Source organism: Camelus dromedarius, chromosome 19 (genome assembly GCF_036321535.1).
Source record: "Camelus dromedarius isolate mCamDro1 chromosome 19, mCamDro1.pat, whole genome shotgun sequence".
Lineage (NCBI taxonomy): Eukaryota > Metazoa > Chordata > Mammalia > Artiodactyla > Camelidae > Camelus > Camelus dromedarius.
Window position 1 is genome coordinate 2959026 of NC_087454.1, and position 21708 is coordinate 2980733.

Genomic DNA, 21708 nt, shown 5'->3' on the forward strand with positions numbered 1-21708 from the left:
CCCCGCCCCCATCTACCAGAAATGAGCTTGATCTAGTACCAAAAAGCAAGTTCAAGCTTTCATCAGGTAATAAGGGTTAGAAGTTACACTATAGAACATAATTCTTAAAATTTTATTTTAAAATTATAGTGTGAACCTTGCCAATGAAGACATGACTTTTACTTCATTTTGTTCCTTTGGGGAGGAAGTAATTAGGTTTATTTATTTATTATTGTTTTTTAATTTAACAGAGGTACTGGGGACTGAACCCATGACCACGTGCATGCTAAGCACACGCTCTACCACTGAGCTATACTCTCCCCGTTATGACCTTTAAAAATGCTTTAAATTTTAAGGAGAATATCTATGGTAGAGCAGTCAATTAATTCTGGACTTTCCACATTATGGGGGAAAATAAAACATGAACAATAGACAATCCTCTTGGTTATTAAACTCAAATGTCTTCATTAAAACTTCCTATCAGTGCTGCTAAAAAGAAGCCAAATAAAACTCCTTTAAAAAAAAATCCTCTGCTCCTGCCATTAGTCACCAGCAAGAATAAATGAGCTGGAAGGAAAGAGAACGGGGGATAAGTCACCTCACTTGTGCTCAGCACATTATCGAGGGTAAGTCACATAGAGAAAACATGCAGAGCGGGTCTCCCCCCTTTCCTGGAAAGGGGGAAGCAGCAGAACACTTGCTGGATTATTCAGAAGGAAAAAAATCTACCTCAAAATATTTCAGGTACATGGTAACCTTATCTGCAAGAAAATCAGAAACCAGGAGGTAAATGAAAAAAGTCTCAGGACCCAGAACTCATGGCTGCGAAGGAAGGTCAGATTCTTGGTGAGGTTCCCTGAGAAGCCTGGCTCTGGAAGCACAGCCGGGGACCAGCCGGGTCTCTGCCCCCTCACCCCTGCATACTGGACTGGATCCCACGTAAGGGAGGCCCAGAGCTAACTTGAGTTTGTCTGCTTAGAGTTAAAGGGCTCTGACCTCTATCTATAAATTTATGCAAAGGAGCACATTAATCATATCCCTCTATTTACTGACAAAACCTGGTAGCCCCTACCCCCTTTGGAGGGCTTTAATTTTGCTTTTCATAGAGAAGAGGCATCTCTAACATCTTGTCTGGTCTAAAATTCTATGAATTAAAAAATGCAATTAACCTCTGAATCTCCTGGGACGTCACAGGCTGTGAGACGTGGAAAACCCTGCACTGTAATACAGGGATGGTTCTTCTGACCCGGGTGCAGGCCTGCTGTGACACAGCTTGCTGGCCCGGCCACCGGGAATACCAATACCTTGCTATTGCGTCTTTCTTCCAAGTAGGTCACAATATTTCCATGAGTTACGTAATTTATTTCCGTAACATCTCTGTGCATCATGCAGTAGGTGTTTGTGTGTTAAGATTTAATTTTGTTTTAAAGAACTTGAAGACAGAAGAAAACTGAGCAAACATTTGCATTTACAAATTGTTCCTGTTTATTATACTACTTTTTCATATTAATGCTAATACTAGAATGAGGCTTGGTATATATATCTACCAAAACAAACAAACAAAAAACTATACATAATTGGTCAAACCAAAATTGCAGATGAAAAATAAGCCCTGACAATGAATATAAACCTAACCCTCCTCGTTCTGCCCTGGAGTGAGGGGAGTCCTCCCCTGCAGGCACACTCACCACTGCTCTCCTTCAGGCCATGGTGTGGCTGAAGGGCCCTGGCCACGGGCTGTCCCTGTAACTGACCAGGGCTGAGGTCACTTCCTAGAGCTCCTGTGCCAAAAGTGTCCACTTGACCAGAGAGCTGAGCCTTTGGAAATTCTCTTGGGATACAGATGATTCTCCAAGGTGGTGACTCTTTTTGGACACTTAAGAGCATCCTTGGTTAGGAGACATGGAAGAAAGAAACACAAGCAATGCTGGAGACGAAGGTGCTGCACTGCTGATAAACCCTTCACTGTATCTCACTGGGTTTTTTCCTCCAACATTCCATCCTCTGATTCTAACTGCATAGGTCCAAGGTCCCGGCAACTATTGCTCTCTGGATGCTGACCGCAACTGTGCAGATACCAGGTTTAACTGGTAAAATACAAAGGGTCTGCTCGCACCACTGAGATTTCAGCCTTAAGAACCTCAGGGACCAGAAATCTGCAACACACTCTCATTTTGAGTTGGATGAAACTTTTATCACTCGGCTTAAATCCAAGGCCAACTTTTCAATGTACACAGACACTCAGAGCAAGAAGATATTTGGCCTCATAATTGTCTGTAATTCCTCAATCCAACAGCCCCATCCAGAATCAACAAACAGCATGCTCTCTGTGGGTATTTGGCAAGCATTTTAATGTAAGGCAGGCTAAGTTAAATGAGTTCTACCTTCTTTAACCACCTACTAAAAATTTAAAATTGTCCACCTTGCATTAAAAGCCACACAAGTGCAATAAACTGCATTTACCAAAATACTTAAAGGAACTGTTGTCGATGGATCAACACAAAGAGCCCCATCCTCTCCGCCCACATTCAGTACACTGAGGTGCAGTCGGGAAGCTCTCCTCGCTGCCTTCTTTTGCAGAATGTATGTTTTCTAGAAATAAGGGGGTCTCATGAGAATGATCAACAACAGCAGCAGGAAATGGGTGACGTGGCAGATTTGGGGAGGCCCTCCAACTGCCTAGGTGTGCGAATTTCAAGAGCCTAAAGCAGGTGAAAGTCAGACTTGACACACGGACCAGCATTTCCAACAAGCACTAAGTGCAAGTACCAGTAATCTCTCAGGAAGAGCCTCAAAGAGTATTTGCACATCAAAGCAGTGAGGAGACCTGGAAACATGAGGAGGCAAAGTTAGGCACCTGGATTCCCTCACAGAACCTCTCTTCACCTCCAGTAACACCCATTACATTTTGGGAAATGCTGATCTGGACAAAACTTCTGCCCAGGCAGCTCCTTCAAGGTTCAGAGCCTGGAGGATGAAAGGGCAGGTCCCAGGGGCTGTGACAACAGCTCCCACAGGCAAGTCCTGCTCATTCCATAAAGGCTGTTTGCAGACCCCTCCTCTCCCAGCAGCCACCGGATCCAGGAGGCCTGGCGCTCACCAGCGCGGCTGTACCTGAGTCTCCTCCCCCTCTGACCTTTCAACAACACAGTCTAAGGGGCACATCAGTTGACCTCAGGTGTGTGAGTTCCACTAGTTACAGCAGAGGTCGTCAATATATTCCCTGCCCCTTCTCCCCAAAGGTCCCTGCCGTACAGATCCCACAGCCAAGTCCAAAGTCAAATAATGATAATGAAGGGGATCAGAACATTCCATACCCCAAATATGCTGCTCTGGCATTTGGCCATTTCAAGCTGAAGCAGCAGCAGCTGCAGGAAGGGCTCTCTGCCCTCCTCCTTTCCGCCAAAAGCAGGGCATAAATTTTCCATGGGAATGGTGTCTTCCCGGTACCAGGAAGGAGAGGACACTCTTATCTCCAGATACGGGGAGTCCAGGCTGAGATGAGTGCACAAATCGTACTGAAATAACCCTTGTCTTCCGTTAGTTTCCCCATAACACTGCCCAGTCAATCCCCAACAATACCCCTCCCCTTGGTCTGGTTGCTGCTCTGCAGCTTATCGCCTTTTGTTAAATGGTATATAAGCCTCCAGTCTGACTGACCTTCAGGGTTTTCACTTTTCTATGAAGGGCTTTCCACACCATGTAAAAATATTAACATGAAATAAAATTCGTACATGTTCTCTCCTGTTAATCTTTTGACAGCTTAATTTGCAGGCTCCAGGCATAGTGCACAAGGGAGTAGAGTAAGCTTCCCCTCTCCTACAGTGGTCTCAGCCTTCGTGCTCAGGCTTGTGGGCAGTTCTGGCTCTGAGAAATGCTGACCTGTGGATATGGAACCTAGTTGTACCCAAGAGTCCTGTGTCAGGCTGCTTTCTGCAGATCCTTCCTCAGCTTGTCCCTTCACTCCACTGCCATAACTAACCATCTTACTTTGCATAAAGAAGGGTGGTCAAAAATTTCACTCTAATTTCAAGCCATACTTCTTAAAATAGCCTGTACCATAGATTTTCTATCATGATATTAAAAAAAAGAACCCCTCAAAAAGAAACTCTCATTATTTAAGAAGACTAAATTAGGCTGCTCTATATTTGAAATGTTAATTTTGAGGGAATCGTCACCATTATTTAAAAATGTTCTTTCTGTTTGTATCGAATATCCCTGAGATGCAGAGAAAGGAACACTTGTGCGAGATGCACTTACTGCTCAGAGGAAGGCCTTTGCTTGTGAGCTCACACTCATCCGTGAGGCACCAGATGCAGCGTGAAGTGCTAAGATGCAAGCGGAGACCAGCCACGGTTTCACATAGCTCCTGGGCTGGGACACACTGCCTCACTGCACGTGCAGTGCTCCGAGAACAGTGAGGAAGGGGGCGAAACAGCCTGGGCCCTGGAGAGTCTTTCTAGGGAGGCTGACATCTTTGAAGGTTGAAAAGAATTTCACCAGAGTGAACCATCTGCAAAGGGAGGCCAATGATAAAATTTGAATTCAAAGTCCTGTCTTTCTGATGACTGGGAAGACATATAGGAAAGGAAAGAAAAACAGAAGAAGAAATACAGAGTTTTGGAGGAAGGAGCGAGGCAAAGGGGAAGACTACTTTCTTTAAAACATGAGGATCTCAACACAGGATGGAATTCTCTGGTAACATTTAGTCGCAAGATTAAGGAGGAAGGAAACTATTCAGGGTGAGGTTGCAGTGTTAGCATCACAGCCTGCGAGCAGAACTTACTTCTCACGTCTTGTGCGCACCACCCCACCCCCGCCCCCGCCCCAGCCCCAGGCCACCCCCCTCCCTGAGGCGCTTTGCGGTGCTGGGGCCCCGCCCCCAGCCACCGTGCTGCCTGGGACACAGGGACTCACAGCGCGTCTCTGGGTTCTTCATCCACCCCCTCCCCTGACAGAGCCCAGACCCCAGTCCATTGCTGCGTTCCCCACAGACCATACTACGCTTTGCACAGTAGGTGCTGTATAACTACTGAATTGAAAATTTTGACTTAGTTAGAAAACAAGGAATAATAAACTCCCACAAGAACCCGTGACCCAGTGATAGATGTAAGATTTCTCTTCCAACAGGAAAAAGAATTCCATTAAATTTAGCCAGAAGAGTGATCCAAACAGACTGAAGTGACAGTTGTGAATTGTTTTAGTCTAACAAGCAATTTTAGATATGATTTTAATCCTTCACCTACTAACTACATGTTTATGTCCTTTCTTTACTATTCATTTAATAAACACAATGGCAGATTATTAATACTAGACCAGAAATAATTTACACATATCTCCGGTTACTAGCCTTATGCATGTCGACGTTTGCTATATTAGGCAGGTTAAGTGTTTGAATACACAATTGATCATGACAATTACACTCCTTTGGACACTAAATACATGCAGGTAACTTACTTTTGAATACTTTAGACAGAAAAATAATCTGGTTGTGTTAGTCTTACAGACGCAGGTCAAGGCCTAGTCTTTTGCCTCTGTGTCTAAGCTTACTGGGTTGCAAAGCAGTCTGATCAGAAAGAATTATGTTTACTGACAGACTGCCACAGAAAAAACCTGAACATGTAAAATGTTCTCACTAGCTCTGAGATTACGCATATATGTATGTTTGCTCGGAATGAGGAGAAATGGTATCACTATGCTCAATGCTAAACTCTTCCTTCCTGGGGGAGACTGTGTCACCAAAACTACGACCATTCGAGAAGAGCAAAGTGTAGTGGAATCTCTCTGAGCAGAGGGAAAGTCACTGCACACGGACATCAAGGTTTTAACAAACAAGAGTGGTCTTAACTGATAACAGCTCTGAGCTCAAGATATCATTTGAAAATTAGCTTTGGATAACAATGTTCTGAAACCAAAGTCTTAATTTTGAGCACATGTTAAGGGGCTCATAGCTCAAAGTGACCCTACAGAAAAAACCAATTTAGTTACATAGAGATTCATTTTACAACTAATTTACTTGAGTGTCTCATCTGAAAGTTACTCTGTTTAAACAGATCGTCCATCATTAATAGTCCTTTAAAAAACCTGTAAGGTACAGACCTGGAGGGTTCTGAACTGGAGTGGGTCCAGGGTTCTCAGGGAGCTCTGGCTCTGGCCATGGTGAATCTCTCAAGGGAGAGGCAAAGCTTTCGCTTTCTGCTCGGTCTAGGTCTCACCTGGGAGCACAGCTTCACGTGCACTGCTGTTCAAAATAGATCAAAACCTGGAGGTAAATATTGTGGATGCAGGATGTGCTCCTCTGGATACTCTCCACCAGGGACCTGTGACCTCGGTCCCTTGCAGCGCTGCTCTAGTCACTGTGGGCTTGTGCAATTAGCCAACGTTATGTGATGCCAGAAGAAACTGCCCTTTGAAATTGGTTTTATGAAATTTATGCCAAGAATGTGGCCATTCGTACAAAGAGCCACGAGACACACTTCTTGGGTTTTAGTACCAGGAAGACTTGTACTTCTAAGCATGTGGCTGCTTTTATACCAGGATACTGTGACTCAGTAACTCTCGGGATCCCTTTTGCATAGGCTACTGGGAAGCTCGGCACACCTGAGGTTGTACGCCTGGCTGCCAAATGTTCAGTCTTCCAAGCACTCACTTTGCTTGTTAACCTCATTCCAGGTCTCATTTTGGTTTTCATATCCTTATTTTCCTAATTTTATCACTTAAAACACATATGTAATCCTGATTCATTAAGAACATTAAAATGAATTAAGAATAAAATTCAATGTAGCTTGTTTAAAGTTTGAGAAAGGATGGGGTTCCAAAATATCTTATTTATTGATGAGAATTTGGAACAACAATGCTAAAAGATGGTAAGGTCCCCAGGCCAATTAAATGAAATTTAATTTAACTACAATAGCAAAATGATAGTGTTAAGAGAAGCTACTGTTATTCAAGACAAGCTCTGTAGGGTAATTCCATATTCATATTAAAAAAGAAATTTTTCTTACTAGAGGATCTGTATGTAAAAAGACATCATTGATTACCCAAACTTACGCAGGCATAAGATACATAAGTCAGCCAACACATTCATATGCCTTTAAATAAGATAAAGTCCAAGAGCCTTGTAAATGATCCATATTTTATTCAGTCAAGTTGACTTGCTCTTTTTTCCTTATATAAACAAATAACTAAAGGTAATTTATTCAGTGAGAGTAGCGAGGTGAGAACAGACCTCTGAAGAACAACAGAATGCTAATTTTATGATCCTATTTATTTTGCTAAAGCTTCAACAAGATAGGAAGCAAATGCAAATTTTGACTCGGGGTCAATTCTTAATATTTCCAGCAGCAGAAAACTAATCTATTTGAATACCGGAATTTTACAAGCAAATTTAACATATTTCATGCAGAGAAACATAATAATGTCCTGGACATAGTTATTCATAGTCCTAGAGTGTGGCTTATATTTACCTGGCTCTTGTTCAGCATTTATTCATTTGAGTTCTACTTAGTCAAAATTTCTGGACAGATCTGCTTCTAAAGGGAGAATTCTGCTTCTGTTAACCTTTTGCGCTACTTTTAAACACATGACGTCAGAGAGTGTTGCAATCACATTTGCAATTTAGAAAAACATTCCAAGGCAAAATGCAGGCTGCCTGGCAAAACTAGGAACAGGAGGCAGAGACCAGGAGAAGGCTGTTATAAAACCCAACAAAAGCCGAGGACGGCAGCAAAGGCCACCACTATGGGGAGGGCGGCTTCCGGCTTGAGAGCTGAGCATCCAGAGGACGGGAGGGAGTGTGGGAGGCCGGGCCTGCCGGGAGGGCCCGGATCAGTCAGGGCAGGATGCCGATTTATAGTTTAGACCCACTTGGTTTGGTAGCACAGCCAGGGAATGAAGGAGGCCCTGGGGAAGAAGGGTTTGCAGGAGGAAAGGAGGAACCGAGAGGCAGATCATCAGAGCTCAGGGGTTGAAGCGACGAATGATGGGCGTGTCTAGGGGGTGTGAGCAGGTAGGGATGCACACAGGGGCCTCTCGTCTGGAAGGAAGACAGAGGCAGTGTCAGCAAATGGGGGGACACCAGGGGTAGGGGGGTCCAGCAGGCCAGGAAGGGAAAGGGGGGAGAAGACGATCATGGCAAATGCTGAACACATGCCAATGGGACAGAGCTGGCAAACCAGACAGGGAGGACTGAGGGGCAAGCTGGAGCAGGCAGTGGAGAGGGTGGGTACCGTTCCTGCCATGAGCAGGCTGTCGGGGACCCGGCACACCCCAAACAGCACGAACAAGCGGTCTCTTCTCCAGGGTCACAGGCTTCTGCCCGTGGAAGTGATTTCTGGTGAGAACAACATTGCTCTCGGGGATCAGGTGTAGGGGAGGGAAAATTATACAGGGAAAGCGTGTGTGCTTATTCTCAAAACGTGGTCAGGCAGAAAGAAATATATGAAGGCACTCAGTGAATAATTATGCTATAGAGTAATATTTGCAATTATGATAAATTGATCATATAAGCAACTTTGAATAAACTAAGACAAAAGGGGAGTGGTATTAAATCGACTCAAGAAACTACCCAGGAACAAAAGAATAAATATAAAGCTATTAATTATGCATTAATGACATCCAATGAGAGTAGTAGCCAACTAGTAAATAAAACAAGTAATTACTCTGAGGACAGATACAGTCAACTCACTGAACACTGATGATTAACTGACAAATTAATAACAGTAATAGATGAAGGATACATACACCAAACCCTGCAGATTGAGATGCTTCCCAATCGAGCCTGAAATGCCCAGATCCTCTGTGAAGTGACATCACTGCACCAGAGGTGCCCACGGAGGTCTTCCTCACACCCGGAAGCACTGTCCCTGCCATGCGATGTTTCATGTGGAACGACTTCTTCTTCCAACTATATTCTCCTGACCCAAGGTCAGGTCATTTCCTCTAATCCAACGTACTCAACCGACCTCTAAGACCGGCTCATTCTCTTTCTCAGTGGATCTCAGAGCCACCCCTTCCCTCCACTGCCATGACCACTCCTGCAGCCAGGCCTTCACCATCATTTTGATAAACCCAACTAGTGCAATCAACTCGAACTGGCCTTCATGTCTTTAGTCTCTTCTCCGCGTGAGGTGATCTGGCTAAAAGGAATTATCCATAGTCTTGCTTAAAATGCTCACGAGGCTTCCCACTGCGGAGACCACGTCTGGCACTTGGGCACGGCACACAAGGCTGTCTCTGTGGCCCCACCTACCTCATCCCTCACCCTCACCTGCTCCCATCGTCCCACAGCAGGGAAACCAAACTGCTGGTAGCTCCTTACACAAAACACCAACTACACTGTTTTTTGCACCTGTTCCTCTGCCTCCGGTTACCAGGAAATCTCTACTGAAACTTTACAGGTCAGCCACCACCGCTTTCTTAGCCCAATTCCCTTCCAGGGCAGGCTGGGCTGCCCCTCCCATCTGCTCCCACAAGACGTTGTTCAATTCATGGCCCCCGGGTCTCTGTAAAACCCTCAGTGAGAGTATTAGTCTGTGCACTGAACCACAAACCTCTCTTGGGAAAAGATCATGTTGTTTGTCTGTTTCCAGCAAGGAGCACACGGCAGGTACCTAGTCAATGTTTGCTGAGTGAAGACTCAAACCAACCTCATCTATCAAAACCACATCTTACAGTGACAGAGTTCTTTGGATCGCTAATAAATACCTGGTACAGAATGTGGTTCAACAAGTGTAACCAAGTTGATTAAATGACTACTAGCTTCTACGAATTTCAAAGATTTGGCACTTGGTCTACCAGCATAAGAGATAACTGTGTTCTAAGTAATTTCCCTGTATCTGTGGAGGGGATCTTGGAGTACCAGAAAGTTCTGCAACTCTAGCATTGTCTGTTTACGGATGATGTACCAGGAGTAAATGCACCAGGGTCACAGAGCTGACAGCTGGCTGACCTCAAACTTGGACCAAGGTTTCCTGATTCAAAGGCCAGGAATCTTTCCTAATCAAGATCGCCTGGCTGACGCTTCTCGTTCATAATACTGAAAACAACACTTAAAGCAATTCCTTCAGGGATTACACCGGCAGGGAAAGAAATAAGGGGGAAAAGAAAACAAGGGGCAGGTTCTAGCATCAGGTCATGTGACTTTCTTTTATCCATTATTTGTCAAGAAAGATCATTTCTGTGAGCTGTCTGCTTTTAATCCCTAAATATCTGAGGTAAAAAAAAGCATTATTCTTCCCAATATAACGCCAGTAAATGAGTTGCTATGAAGCCAAAGAGATAATCAAAATGTCACAGTGATATATTATTATGTCTCAATGTTGACAATTTAAAATCTGCTTCTTAAAAACAGGGGTGGCAGAGATCAGGTGAAGGAACCCTATTCAACGCGTTCCTCTTATTAATCCAGACAAAAGACAAGAGGACCCACCTTAATTTAGCTGACTCTTGCTAAATCTGGGAATTCACATCTTGGTTCATGTAATTTATCTAATTTTATCACAATTTGGTTTCTAAAGGTTAGAATTTTCCTCAATTGGCTAGGTACGAGTTAACTGAGAAAATTAATGCCAAGACACCTGTAAAAGTCTACCACCTGATGAAGTGGGATTCGGAGTGTCAGGAAAGGGGTCATAGAGGAGAAGTAACAGGATGTGAAGGACCTTTCATCCACAACAAAGCAGGCACACAGCTACTGATGTGAAACCGTAAGAGGCAGTCAATTTCCTATAATGCTCATTACAGCAATTTCCTAACAATGTTTTGTAAGTACATTTCGCATTAAAAAAAAAGTATTACCCGACCGCAATACAGAATAATTTAAAGCTACTTTAAGGAAGCCCTACCGGCTCGTAATTACATTTTGTGCTCTAACTTTACTCCTCGCTTTGTTATATTCTCTACCTTTATTTTCTCTTTGCCCTGATTCTCTCATTTATTATTTTTAAATTATAACAATTATTTCATTTTATTGCATTTTATTGTATGCGTTCTTATAAGTTTTAAAAATGCTGTAGGGGCCAAAGTGAAGTATCAACAGAATAAGTGCAGTTTGGAAACACTACAAAGGAAACTCAATAAATCAGTAATGACATTGATCTAGTACTTTTTCTAACAATTTAAACTTAGGCTGCTGAATATCTTATGTGATCTTCTCTAAGTTAATCATACAATTTTTACTTGTTTTTCAAAACCATTATCACTCAACATGGCAGAACTTAGCAACCATAAGAGGAAAAATAACTGAGGGGGTAGGGAATTCCCAGCATAATGAATGATATGAACAACCCATCTTTCAGCAGTCTAAGAAACTTTTTCTTCAGCACAAGTGAACTGCCTCCAGTTGTGGGGCCTGCAGAAGGGAGGGGTCAGGCAACAGCGGTCCTCTGACAGTCCCACAGGCCATCTGTGAGCCCCCTGGTATAAATGCAGAGTGTATTTAAGACTTAAATTGGGAAGAACTTAGAAAATTTAACAGTTATCCTTTTCTATTCCTCCCCTCCTTCTCTGTGTTCTTGCATGGCCTGTAATAGAAAAGTTAAAACAGTTTTCACGGAGAGGTATGATTTGTTCCACATTTCATCATGGGCAAATCTCTTATTTGGTTTCTTATTATAGAATTTTATGGTTTCTCTGTATCCCTACAATGTATATAGGCAATTCATGACTTAAAAAGAGGAAAAACTTTTCACTGGGGGAAAAAATCCTAATCATCTTGTTGTGAATGCTAGGGAGCAGAACGCAACATTTTATGCTCACCAGCCTGACAGCTGTTCCAGGTGACACGTATGCGCAGCTCGGAATTGAGTCAAGGGATGAAAGATGAGAAAGAACAAGAGGATGGAATTTCTCACACATCAGCAACTTCTGATTAAAGGCAGGTTTTAGTCTGGGAACAAAGCAAAGATTTTCCTGGTAGGGAGGCTGGAGTTACATTTATTAAAGTGAAGAACATATTTAAGGATTTTAAGTTTCTAAAGGAGAAGAGATGTAAAAAGTTAAAACTGAAGTGGAAGTTAGGCCTAGAGGAAGGAAACCATCATCACCATGTCACTTCTGTAAGATCTCCGCGATACTACATGTGACTGACAAATCATGACAAGTGTCTCTCCTGCCATGACATTCGACAAATCCGCAGTGTTTGGCATCACGTCAACCCACATGTTTCCTCTGTGAGTTTCAGCAGCTGAGCTCGTATGCACACTTCACGCGCCCAGTCACACGGGTCTTACAGCAGCAGGGCCGTCTCCCACCTGGGTTCCGCCCACCCAGGCCCTAGTGCAGTGACACACGTGCTCTCGGTTTTCAAGAAACAGCAGGCACAGACTGATCGTTTGTTTGTTCTAGGTGAAGCAATGCTCGGCACTTAGGTGTCCAGCGCAGCTGTCCTGTTCTAGAAAGGGGAGGGGGCTTGGCATTAACACTGTCCACACTGGGCTGGACTATTCACCTGAGCATTCTTAAATCAATCAGGGGCACACGGGGCAAAAGAGGGAGCCAACGTGAAAAGATCTGCAACAGCAAACACAGAAATATGTGAAGGAAACACTCCATCCAGGTCCTGAATCCTCCTCAAGCTCATGGTTCCATGTCCTCAGCTTCCAGTTCAGAAAGAGAACAGACTTCTAAATGGAGCCGCTGTTCAGTCCATTCATTAGGCAGCAATCAGAGACTCCAACAGGGCTGTGCTCAGCTGTGCAGTGCCAGGAACTCAGAGCCGACAGCTATCAACAGTCAGGAATTTTACCAGCCATGAAACCAGGGAGACTTCATTGGACTTAATAGGCTGCTGCAGCCAGAAAAAAAAAAAAAAAAAAAAAAAGAAGAAAACTGTGGAAATAAATATCTCGGCGTTGATGTTTGTAAAACCTCTGGAGCCCAAGCCAGACGATGCATGTGGTGGAAGAAGTTTCTACCGAAGCGTGTGGAGCTGTGGAAAAGCTTTCTAGTTCCCACCGCCGCCGGCCGGTTGTGAGGCCTTGGTCCTCCGCGCACCGTTTCTACGCGTCACCTCTCGGGCCCGTCTGACTGCCAGCTGGCTGTTTCGCCCCGCACGAGCGAGGTCATCGGGGACGGAGCTCCGACCCAAGGCTCTGCCACAGTTTCCTGCTCTGGTTCCCACGTCCCCAGGGCCTTGCGGTGTGCACCTCCACGGGCGTCAGACGCCAAGTGCTGGCTGAACCAGCAGTCTTTCCGGGGCTTTTCTCTTTGTCACCCTCCCTGCAGAGGCTGGGTGAGCCACACCCTAACTCCCCAGCCCTGGCTCAGCTGGTGGCAGACATGTAACAGCTTCCCGCCCACGCGCGCTGTGACCAGGGGTCTGCATGAAAGCTTCCAGGCGAGCGCCGTACCCTGTCCCCAGGAAAAGAAGGCCCACCCGGCCCGGCTGGGGCTGCTCTTCTTTTCCTGACCTTGAATAAGGGCATGATATTTGGAGCTTTAACAGCGTTTGCGGCCATCAGGCATAGGTACCCCAACGTCACCTAGCTGCTTCGTGCCTCTGGGCCTTTTCCCTGCGAGAAGAATGACCCCTACACTTAGGCCCCCTGTGCAGGTTTCCTGTTCCTTGTAGCCAAAAGCATTCCTAAGGAGATCCACCCTCAAGGCAGCTCGGGAGGCCAGCGCCGCCTGCAGCCCTCCCCCCCTGCACTTGGCGCACCACTGCGGTGGGGCTCCCCACTCTGCAGTGAGGTCGGCTCCTTCTGATCTGCAGCTCCCAATACAACGCTCAGTGGACAACAAGTGTCATAAAGACTCAACCATCTAATGAGGAATTAAGGAGTTCTGACACTCAATTGGGTAAATATTTGGACATTATTTTTGCCTTTTATCCCATTTTATGACAATATATTTTTAATCAGTAGGCGGGAATGGCTGACAAAAATTACCTCTGAATTCAGTTTCTTTATGCTTTTCAACAACAAATACTTCTAAGCATGTAGTAGGCAGGTTCTGTGCTAAGCACTAGGAATGCAGATAAAGACAGAACGTCCACCTTCAAGGACCAAAAGGCAGAGACACAAGTAAACCAACAACTAACAGTGTGAGTCGTGCAATAAACACAAAAACACTCAACGTTCTCTTCTCTCCCACGTTACCCAGAAACAGACAGTCAGGCATCGCCAGTCTCCTGGCCTTCCTCTTCCGTCTTACACATTCCAACTCGTCTTCACCTCCTTCACTGATGGGGAGGGGCGTGTCCTCCCCCCCGTGGCGACCAAGCCGACAAGCAGTGCTCACAGCGCAGGGTTCTCGCTCCTCCCCCGCCTTGCTCCGGGGTACCCACAGTTCCGTCTGTCACCCACAGTTCCGTCTGTCACCCAGACTCTTCAGCTAATTCCTCTTCAGCGAATTCCTCAAAATTTGATATTCTTTAGGGGAGTGTCCTAGGCTCACTAACTTTCTCACCATAAACTAGGATTTCTCAGTCCCGGCATGACTGACATTTTGGCCAGTTGGTCCTTTCTATGGGGGACCGTCCTGGGCTTTGCACTCTCCCTGGCCTCTAATTTCTAGATGCCAGTGGCATCCTCCCCTCCAAGTTGTGACAACCAAAAATGTCTCCAGACTTTGTCAGATAAAATTGCCCATGGCTGAGAACCACTGCCCTAAATACTTTTCTTGGAAATTTTACCTAATATTAAGATTTTAATTCCTCTTATGATAATAATTCTACTTACCTGAGTGCCTACTCTGCCAGGCACAATTCTAAGCACTTGATATGTATTAACTCACTTAAACCTCATTACTGTGAGATAAATCACTACCTCCATTTTATACATTAAGGAACTGAAGAACAGAGAGGTGAAGTGACTTGCCCAGGGTCACGCGGCAAGTGTGGTGATGACAGTTCCACCCTGAACACTCCCCTGAGCTTCAGATTCCTTGAATAACTGCCTTTGCCGGGGCTCCCAGGTGACATTCATTCAAGATGCTCCAAAAATGAACTCAAAAGTCTTCTCTCCATAAGCTGAGCTATTTCTCTATTTCTTAAGTCAGTTAATGGTACAACTTTTACACTTGACCTCTGTGCCTCGTTTACCTATTAACCTGGATGTCATTCTAAACTCTGCTTGGATTCTCATTTTCTTTATTCCTGAATCCAATTATTTGTCAAGGTCTGGCAATTTTACCTTCTAGTTAGTAATCAAATACACCTTTTTTCTCTGTCTTCCACTATTCCTGCCCTAATGTCTCCTCAGCATTGTTGTAACCAGCTCTGCATCTGGTGTCCTTGTATCCAGACCTCACCATCACCTTCCACATCACTTGTTGCCAGACTGATCTCCCTAAAATGCAAATCTGGCCATGCCACTCAATGGCTTAAAGCTCTTTATTGGCTGCCCATCAGCTAAGAATAAAGTCCAGGTTCCTTAGCACGGCCTTAGGTGGCCCTTTCCAATCTCATCTTGCTTTCTGTCCCCCTGAGCCACACTGAACTCTCCAGCAGGACTGTACCCCTTGGCGTGACCTGAGCAGACTGCTCTGCTTCATGCCTTTGGTCCAGTGCACACCCTATGCCTGCCGGGCCCAGCTCTTTCACAGTGTGTGAAAACGATTTCCATAACCGTGTCCCACATAAGTCTGTAAAAACCCACTGATTGCAGGTGCCTCGCTGAGCCCAAAGCTCTCATCTTTCTGTGGGCAGGGTCTGCTATGGCACTGGGCACAGAGGTTTGGGAAGCACTGGAGAAAAACAACACACAGTAGTAACAGGACCTTCTGCATGGGGGTGGGGACGCAAAATGAAGAGAATCAGGAACACCTTCTTCCCAAAGTCAGACTGAGATGAATCTCAAAGGAAGCAGAGAAACTCAAGACAAGGGTGATTAAAGGGCATGCCAGAGAGAGAGGTTCTGGGGTGTGTGTGTGGGGGGTGTGGGTATCTTTGAAGTCCACATGACATAGCCTGGATAAAAAGGACATATTTTACAACAAGTTTATTACCTATTTTAGGAGAGAATACTAGTGGGAATCTCAGGCTTTAGGTCCATGATTTCAGGAAACAGTGTACAATGATTACTTGATTACTTTGGATAACGTATTTGTGTGTGCGAAGTAAATTTAGCTCAGAAGGATTACTCAAAGTATAATATAAACCATTATTTTCTAAGTATGTTGCCATGTAATTTCCACTTCCTGCCAACTAGGTACAGCCCCGAGTGGCTTTCCTGCAGTCTACCACTGCCTCTGGCCCCCAATAACCCCCCGGCCCCTTGGGAGGTTTAGTGTCTGACAATCAACCTAGCAATGGATCTACCACCCTATGGCCTGCCAGCTCATTCACCCAGTGTGGAGGCAGCTACCCAACCAGCTCTATTCCATGGTAACAGACTGCTCCCAGGAAACTCAATCCACAGGCTGGTCAATCATGGAAGGTGAGACCTGGTGTAGAGATGATCTGGCCTTTTCAGATTCTTGCTTTGGGAATATGGCTCAAACTCAGAGGATTCGGTAGCTAGTAGAAGACACCAAATCTACAAGGATGCAGAGAGAAAAATCATAAGGCACATAATTCATGAGCAGAAATTATACAGAAGCAGAAAAGAAAGCAGCCGCTCCGAAGTAGGCAAAAGATACATAGAGTAGGAATAACGGACTCAGCAAACAGGAGAAGGGGGCAGGCCTGGAAAAGCTGGTGCCACATTAAGGATGTGAAAGTTTAGACTCTCATTCTCCTGCTGCTAAGATAATAAAAGCGGGATTCCCATCTGGTGAGGCCAGGATAAACGTCTCAGCTCCTGGAAACTTGCGGGACCGTTTCACCTTTACCGCTATCCGAGTGTCCTCCTCACAAACCCCGCCCCATCGCCAATGCCCGGGGAGAACGGATCTTTGCAACCAAGGAAGCTGATGAAGACACCTTGGCAATGAAAGGGACGAGAGGGCCTTCAGTCGTGGAGAAGTGCTCCCGACCGGTCACCTCCACTGTCAAATCCTCCAATTCTCCGGGAAAAAGTTCTTATTATTATGTGAAACAAACCGGTCCTGGCCAGAGCGCCTGCAACCTTCACGTCTAACCGAAGGACAGCACTGACCGCGCTCGCCGAGCCGAGTGTCCGACCGCGGGAAACGTCACCGGACCCGACGTCTCCTCCCACCCGGCGAAGGGCGAGCCCCCCAGCCAGCCCCCCGGCCGACCCTCGAGCCGCGCGCGGGCCAAGCCGGCCGGGCCCTTCCGCTCAGGGCGCCCAGGAGGCTCCCGCACCCCGACCACGCCCGCAGCCCGCGCCCCCACCTCCCGGGCCCGCCGGCCGGTCACCTGTAGTTGTAGGCGCTGAAGTGCTTGCTCTCCCTCAGCATCGCCCGGTACAGGTCCAGCACCTGTGCGCGGCTGGAGGCTGCCATCTTGGAACGAAAAAAACCCAGTGGGTCCTCTTCGCCGAGGGCCCGCGTTTAACTCAACCCGCGAAACTTCAGCCTCCGCGGGAAGCGCGAGCCAGACGAACGCGGGGCGCCGCCCAGGTAGCGGCCTGCGCCCGGGCCCAACCCAGGGGGGCTCCGGCCCGGGGGGGCTGCGCCTCAGGTGAGCTGCAGCCGCGCGCGGCGGCGCAGGCGGGCTGCGGGCAGCTAAGGGGGCGGCGCCGGCGGGAGGCGTGCTCGCCGGCCGCCACGCTGCGGAGGCCCCGCGGGCAGCAGCCGTCGGCGCGGGCGGGGCCGCCTCGGGCCGGGTCGCGGGCTGGGAGTCTGGGCTTCCTCCGGGCGGAGGGCGGCGGCGTCGCGGGTCGCGTGGCCGGGCCGGGGCGAAGGGTCTGGGGCGCCGGGTCGCTCCGCGTTGCCAGGTTACCGAGCGCGCGCCTCCGCTTCCGCCTCTCCGCCTGGGCTGCCCTCGGCGCCGCCTGAACGGCCTTGCGGGCTGCTCCGGGCGCCGGTTCCGCCGTCGTCCCGGCCGTGGTCTGCCTGCGGGAGGCTCGCCTCGTGGGGACGGGGCGCGGGGGCGCGGGGCGCGCGGGGCGCGGGCCTGGGTCTCCCCGGCGCTCCGGCTCCTCTCAGGGCGACCACCGTGGGTCCTTCGGCGCGAGGCCCTCTTTCTGGTCAAGATGGCCCCGCCCGTGCGGCTCTGAGGGCATCGCCGAGTTGGGCTGGGCGCCGCGCTCAGGATTGGAACTCCGGGCTGGTCTCCGGTGTCCCGGGCGAGCGGTTGGTGAGTGCGGCGCGGCCGCGCGTCCTGGGCCGTCGGGCCCCATCGTGGGGTCGTTGTCTCTTTGTACCTTTGAGCCGTGCGTGCCGCAGACTTGTGACGGGGCTTCAGAGGCTGGGGTGGCCTGGGCTGGAGGCGAGGGTGATTGATCTGGGGAACTTTAGGATTTAAGGACTCTGGTGGCATCTTTTCAGACCCCAGGCAAAACATTGGAAAGTTTTCTCCTCAAGTTCTTCCTGGCTGCGTTTTCTTCCCTGGCCCTCTTCTGAAGACGCCTGCTTTTCCGAACCCCTTGTTACCGGCGTAGGTAAAGTTGGTGGTTCTGGTCCTGGGACGTGGGACCCAGGCGTGGGGAATCCTAAACTAATTCTAGTTACTGTGTTTGCAAAGCACTTGCCTGGTTTGGGGAATGTTTGTGTATATAACCAACATTAGGAAGAGCCACAGCTTCCACAGTTTTTTTTCTCGAACACAGGAGGGCTAACTTTATACGTAAGAAACAAGTTTGCCTTCACATCCGTCTTTCTCCAACCACTGAGTTCTGGTTGTGTTTCATTTAAGTTCATCTCGTTTTTAAATAACTTGCTTTATATTGAAGCAGCCTCGTATTCTTCAGGAACTTTAAGGGCTGGAGACGCTTCTCTGACCTTACTGCATGTTAGTGTTCTTGTAACCTGGGGTCCTTGTATCCACATACACTAGTTATACTTGTTATGTTACCCGTTATAATGCAATGACATTTTTAGAAAGTCTTGGAAGAGAAAATGCTTTTATTAAAATCCTTGTACGCTTCCTTTTCGATTTGTGTTAATGTCTCATACATATGTGAGTCTCAAAATAAGGCTTTTTAGAGAGCAGCCATACTTCTGTTACTCTTGCAGAGCCATTAGGTCATTGGGCAAATTTTGCTTCAGGTTTATTGAAAATGCTTTTAATGTTTTGAATTTATCTTTTGGCAGTAGTCAAAGGATTCAAGACCAAGGGACTTGCGCATTATGATAGAAAAAGAGCCAGAGCTGTTTTCTCTTAATGTGATACACTGTTGAGTGCCGATGGTATAGATTAGGTGTGTGGCACTTGGGAAAACTACAGCATTAATGCAAATTATAGACAGAGAAAGCTGTCAAAGCTAGAAGGAAAAACATGAATGTTATTTTGGCTTGTTTAAAAACAGCGGGGACCGCATTATTTTATTGTATCTTGCTTTTATCTAGAAAATGAAGTTGGAATAATTATTACGCTATACAGTTTTGTCTAATTATCAAGCATTTTAATCATTGATATATACAATTAACATACCTAAATGATTTTAACTTTGTTGTAATCAAATAAAACTTTCCGAGTAAATAAATAAAGTGTAGCGTATGTAGGTAGCCTCGTCGCCTGTTGGTACGAGGAGCAGCTGGAGTAGGTCAGTGTTAGCTTCCCAGTTGATTCTGAGTCCTCACAAAAAATACTTGTATTATTTTATTTGAAATAATTTACCACTGGGTTGGATATCATTGCCTTAAAAGACAAATAAAATCACATTCCAAAGCTTAATCTCCGCTTTGGTACCCCTTCTTTGTAGCAATGACTGTTTTTAATAAAAGCTCTATTTGAGGGTGAAACTGGAATTGGGCCAGAGCTGAGGATGGACCTTGCTCATAGGTCCTTCAATAAGCGTTCTCTTCTGGGCAGAGTATTCTCCTAGGTAATGACTATAAGTTAGGGGGTACCCACCTATCACAATTTAGGCCTCAAAATGCAAAAATTTCTTTAATAGTCACCTATCCATAGTTATGAAGTTCCCATAGTTCTTTATATAAAATCATGCATTACCATGTATTAAAATTAGGATTGCTAATGAGCACTTAATGCTTTTTGGAGAGATTTCTTCAACCATAACAAGCAGTATAACAGCAATTTATTGTCTTTAGGCTTAAATATTAGAACTCTGTGTAAAGAAAATCTTGTATAAATGAGCAACTTGTGATGTTGCAGTTTAGAAGTTATTCTCCAAATGTGGACCTAAGTTGTTGTTATACATAGTTGTCATTTGTTTTTATCCACTCTTCACACTGACAGAATATGAAGCTGGAAGAGACCTTGGACATTAGCTCACTCATTTTCACAGATGAACAAACTGAAGACCTTTTCCTCATTCATTCATTCATTCATTCATTCAGCACTCGCTGAACACTTCCTAAGTGCCGTACAGTATGCAGCATGATGGAGTTACAATGATAGGAGTGAGCTAGATAAACAAAGTACTGATTTATCTTTTTTTAAAATTTTAAAAGATTTATTTATTTTATTGAAGTGTAATTGATTTACAGTGTTGTGTTACAGCATCGAAGTAATGATTTATTTTTGGCAGGTGCTGTGATAGGGCTGATATTACCAAGTGTTAGGGAAGCCTAGAAGAGGGACATTGAACTAGGACTTTGACCTTCAGGGGAAGCTTTTCATCATAGAAGCTATTTCCACAATGAGTAGTAAGAGCCAGATGGAGAACGTGGTGAGTTAGAGGTAGTAGTGTGCATTCAAGGCATGGGGGCTGGAGGGAGCGCTGTCTGTCCAGGGAACCCTGAGTGGGGAGGGAGGGACCATCTATGAGACACAGACATGATTAGCCCTGTGCCTGCTTTATTTTAATGATGTTTCCTCTATTTTGGGGATAAGTCATATTTTCTTTGATACATTCATATAAGTTCATGTAAGTCAAGTGGAACTGAACATCTGAGCTACAGACATGCCAGTTTTTCAGGTTTGGTAGACTTTTGTTTCCAACCATATTTTTGGATGCTCTACTTTAGGAGTACTGGAATCCTATTTCTTTGCCTCTGCATTCAACAAAGAGTTGACCAGCCTTACTAGTTGAAGTCCCAGTTCTTGTGATGACTTGAGGGCTACACATCAAATACTGATCCTGTTCCAAGAGTTAGTAGTTTAAATACAGTTTGTCTGTCATTAAAATATACACCAAAAAGGACAGAATGCTGCAGGGAAGTTCGGATGATGGGCCCAAGGGTCTCAGCTCGAAGAGGTCTCTTCTGTGGCTGAGGCCTGGGCCGCACCTCGCAGAGCCAGCCTGGCTGAGACCCAGCCTCCAGGGAATGAAAAAACAAGTTCCTCAGGTGATTGGATGCAGCCAGGGTAGAGAAAGAGTGATCTGTGGGAGGCAGGGGCTTATGGAGGAGGCAGGGACTGTGTTGGGCTTGAGAGGATTTAGGTTTGAGCTGGGCCCTGAAGAGGAGACAGAATTGGGATGTGTGGGTGTGGTGGTCACTGCAGGAGGAGGGCTTGCCGTCGTGGAGGGTAAAGGGGAGAGCGCCTGAGTGAGGTCAAGGGAAAGCAGTCACTGCCTGGAGAAGACGTGGGGGGCCTTGTCTAGAGGGGAGAGGGTGCGTGGGGTGAGGAGGGCAGAGACGGCAGGGAAGGTCACCTCTCCGCTCTCCTGGAAGGGAGGAACCAGCCGAGCCCTCTGAGATCTCTCAGTCCTTTGGACACCTGATGAGACAGCTGTTACGCAGCTGAGGAAGGGGGCTGAGAGGCTGGGTGATGCAGCCGGGTCGCACAGCTGGGGAGTGGCGGGCCAGCGTCAGAAC

At 46.4% G+C, this 21708-nt stretch overlaps 2 protein-coding genes across 7 annotated transcripts in view; one reads left to right on the forward strand and one right to left on the reverse strand.

Moving 5' to 3' along the window:
• LYRM4 (LYR motif containing 4) overlaps positions 1 to 17514 on the reverse strand; it is a 107003-nt gene extending 89489 nt beyond the window's left edge. The window contains exon 1 of the mRNA XM_031435252.2: positions 17240 to 17514. Within this exon, the coding sequence (XP_031291112.1) occupies positions 17240 to 17325 (86 nt within the window). The 5' untranslated portion in view covers positions 17326 to 17514. The remainder of the gene's footprint in view (positions 1 to 17239) is intronic.
• Positions 17515 to 17982: 468 nt separating this feature from the next.
• The window catches only part of FARS2 (phenylalanyl-tRNA synthetase 2, mitochondrial), a 309951-nt gene continuing 306225 nt past the window's right edge, over positions 17983 to 21708 (forward strand). For 4 of the 6 annotated variants that reach the window (XM_031435245.2, XM_010992409.3, XM_064476159.1 and 1 more), the window contains exon 1: positions 17983 to 18121. The gene's annotated coding sequence lies outside the window, so the exon portion shown is untranslated. The remainder of the gene's footprint in view (positions 18122 to 21708) is intronic. The other 2 variants (XM_031435246.2, XM_031435249.2) reach the window with 1 other exon arrangement.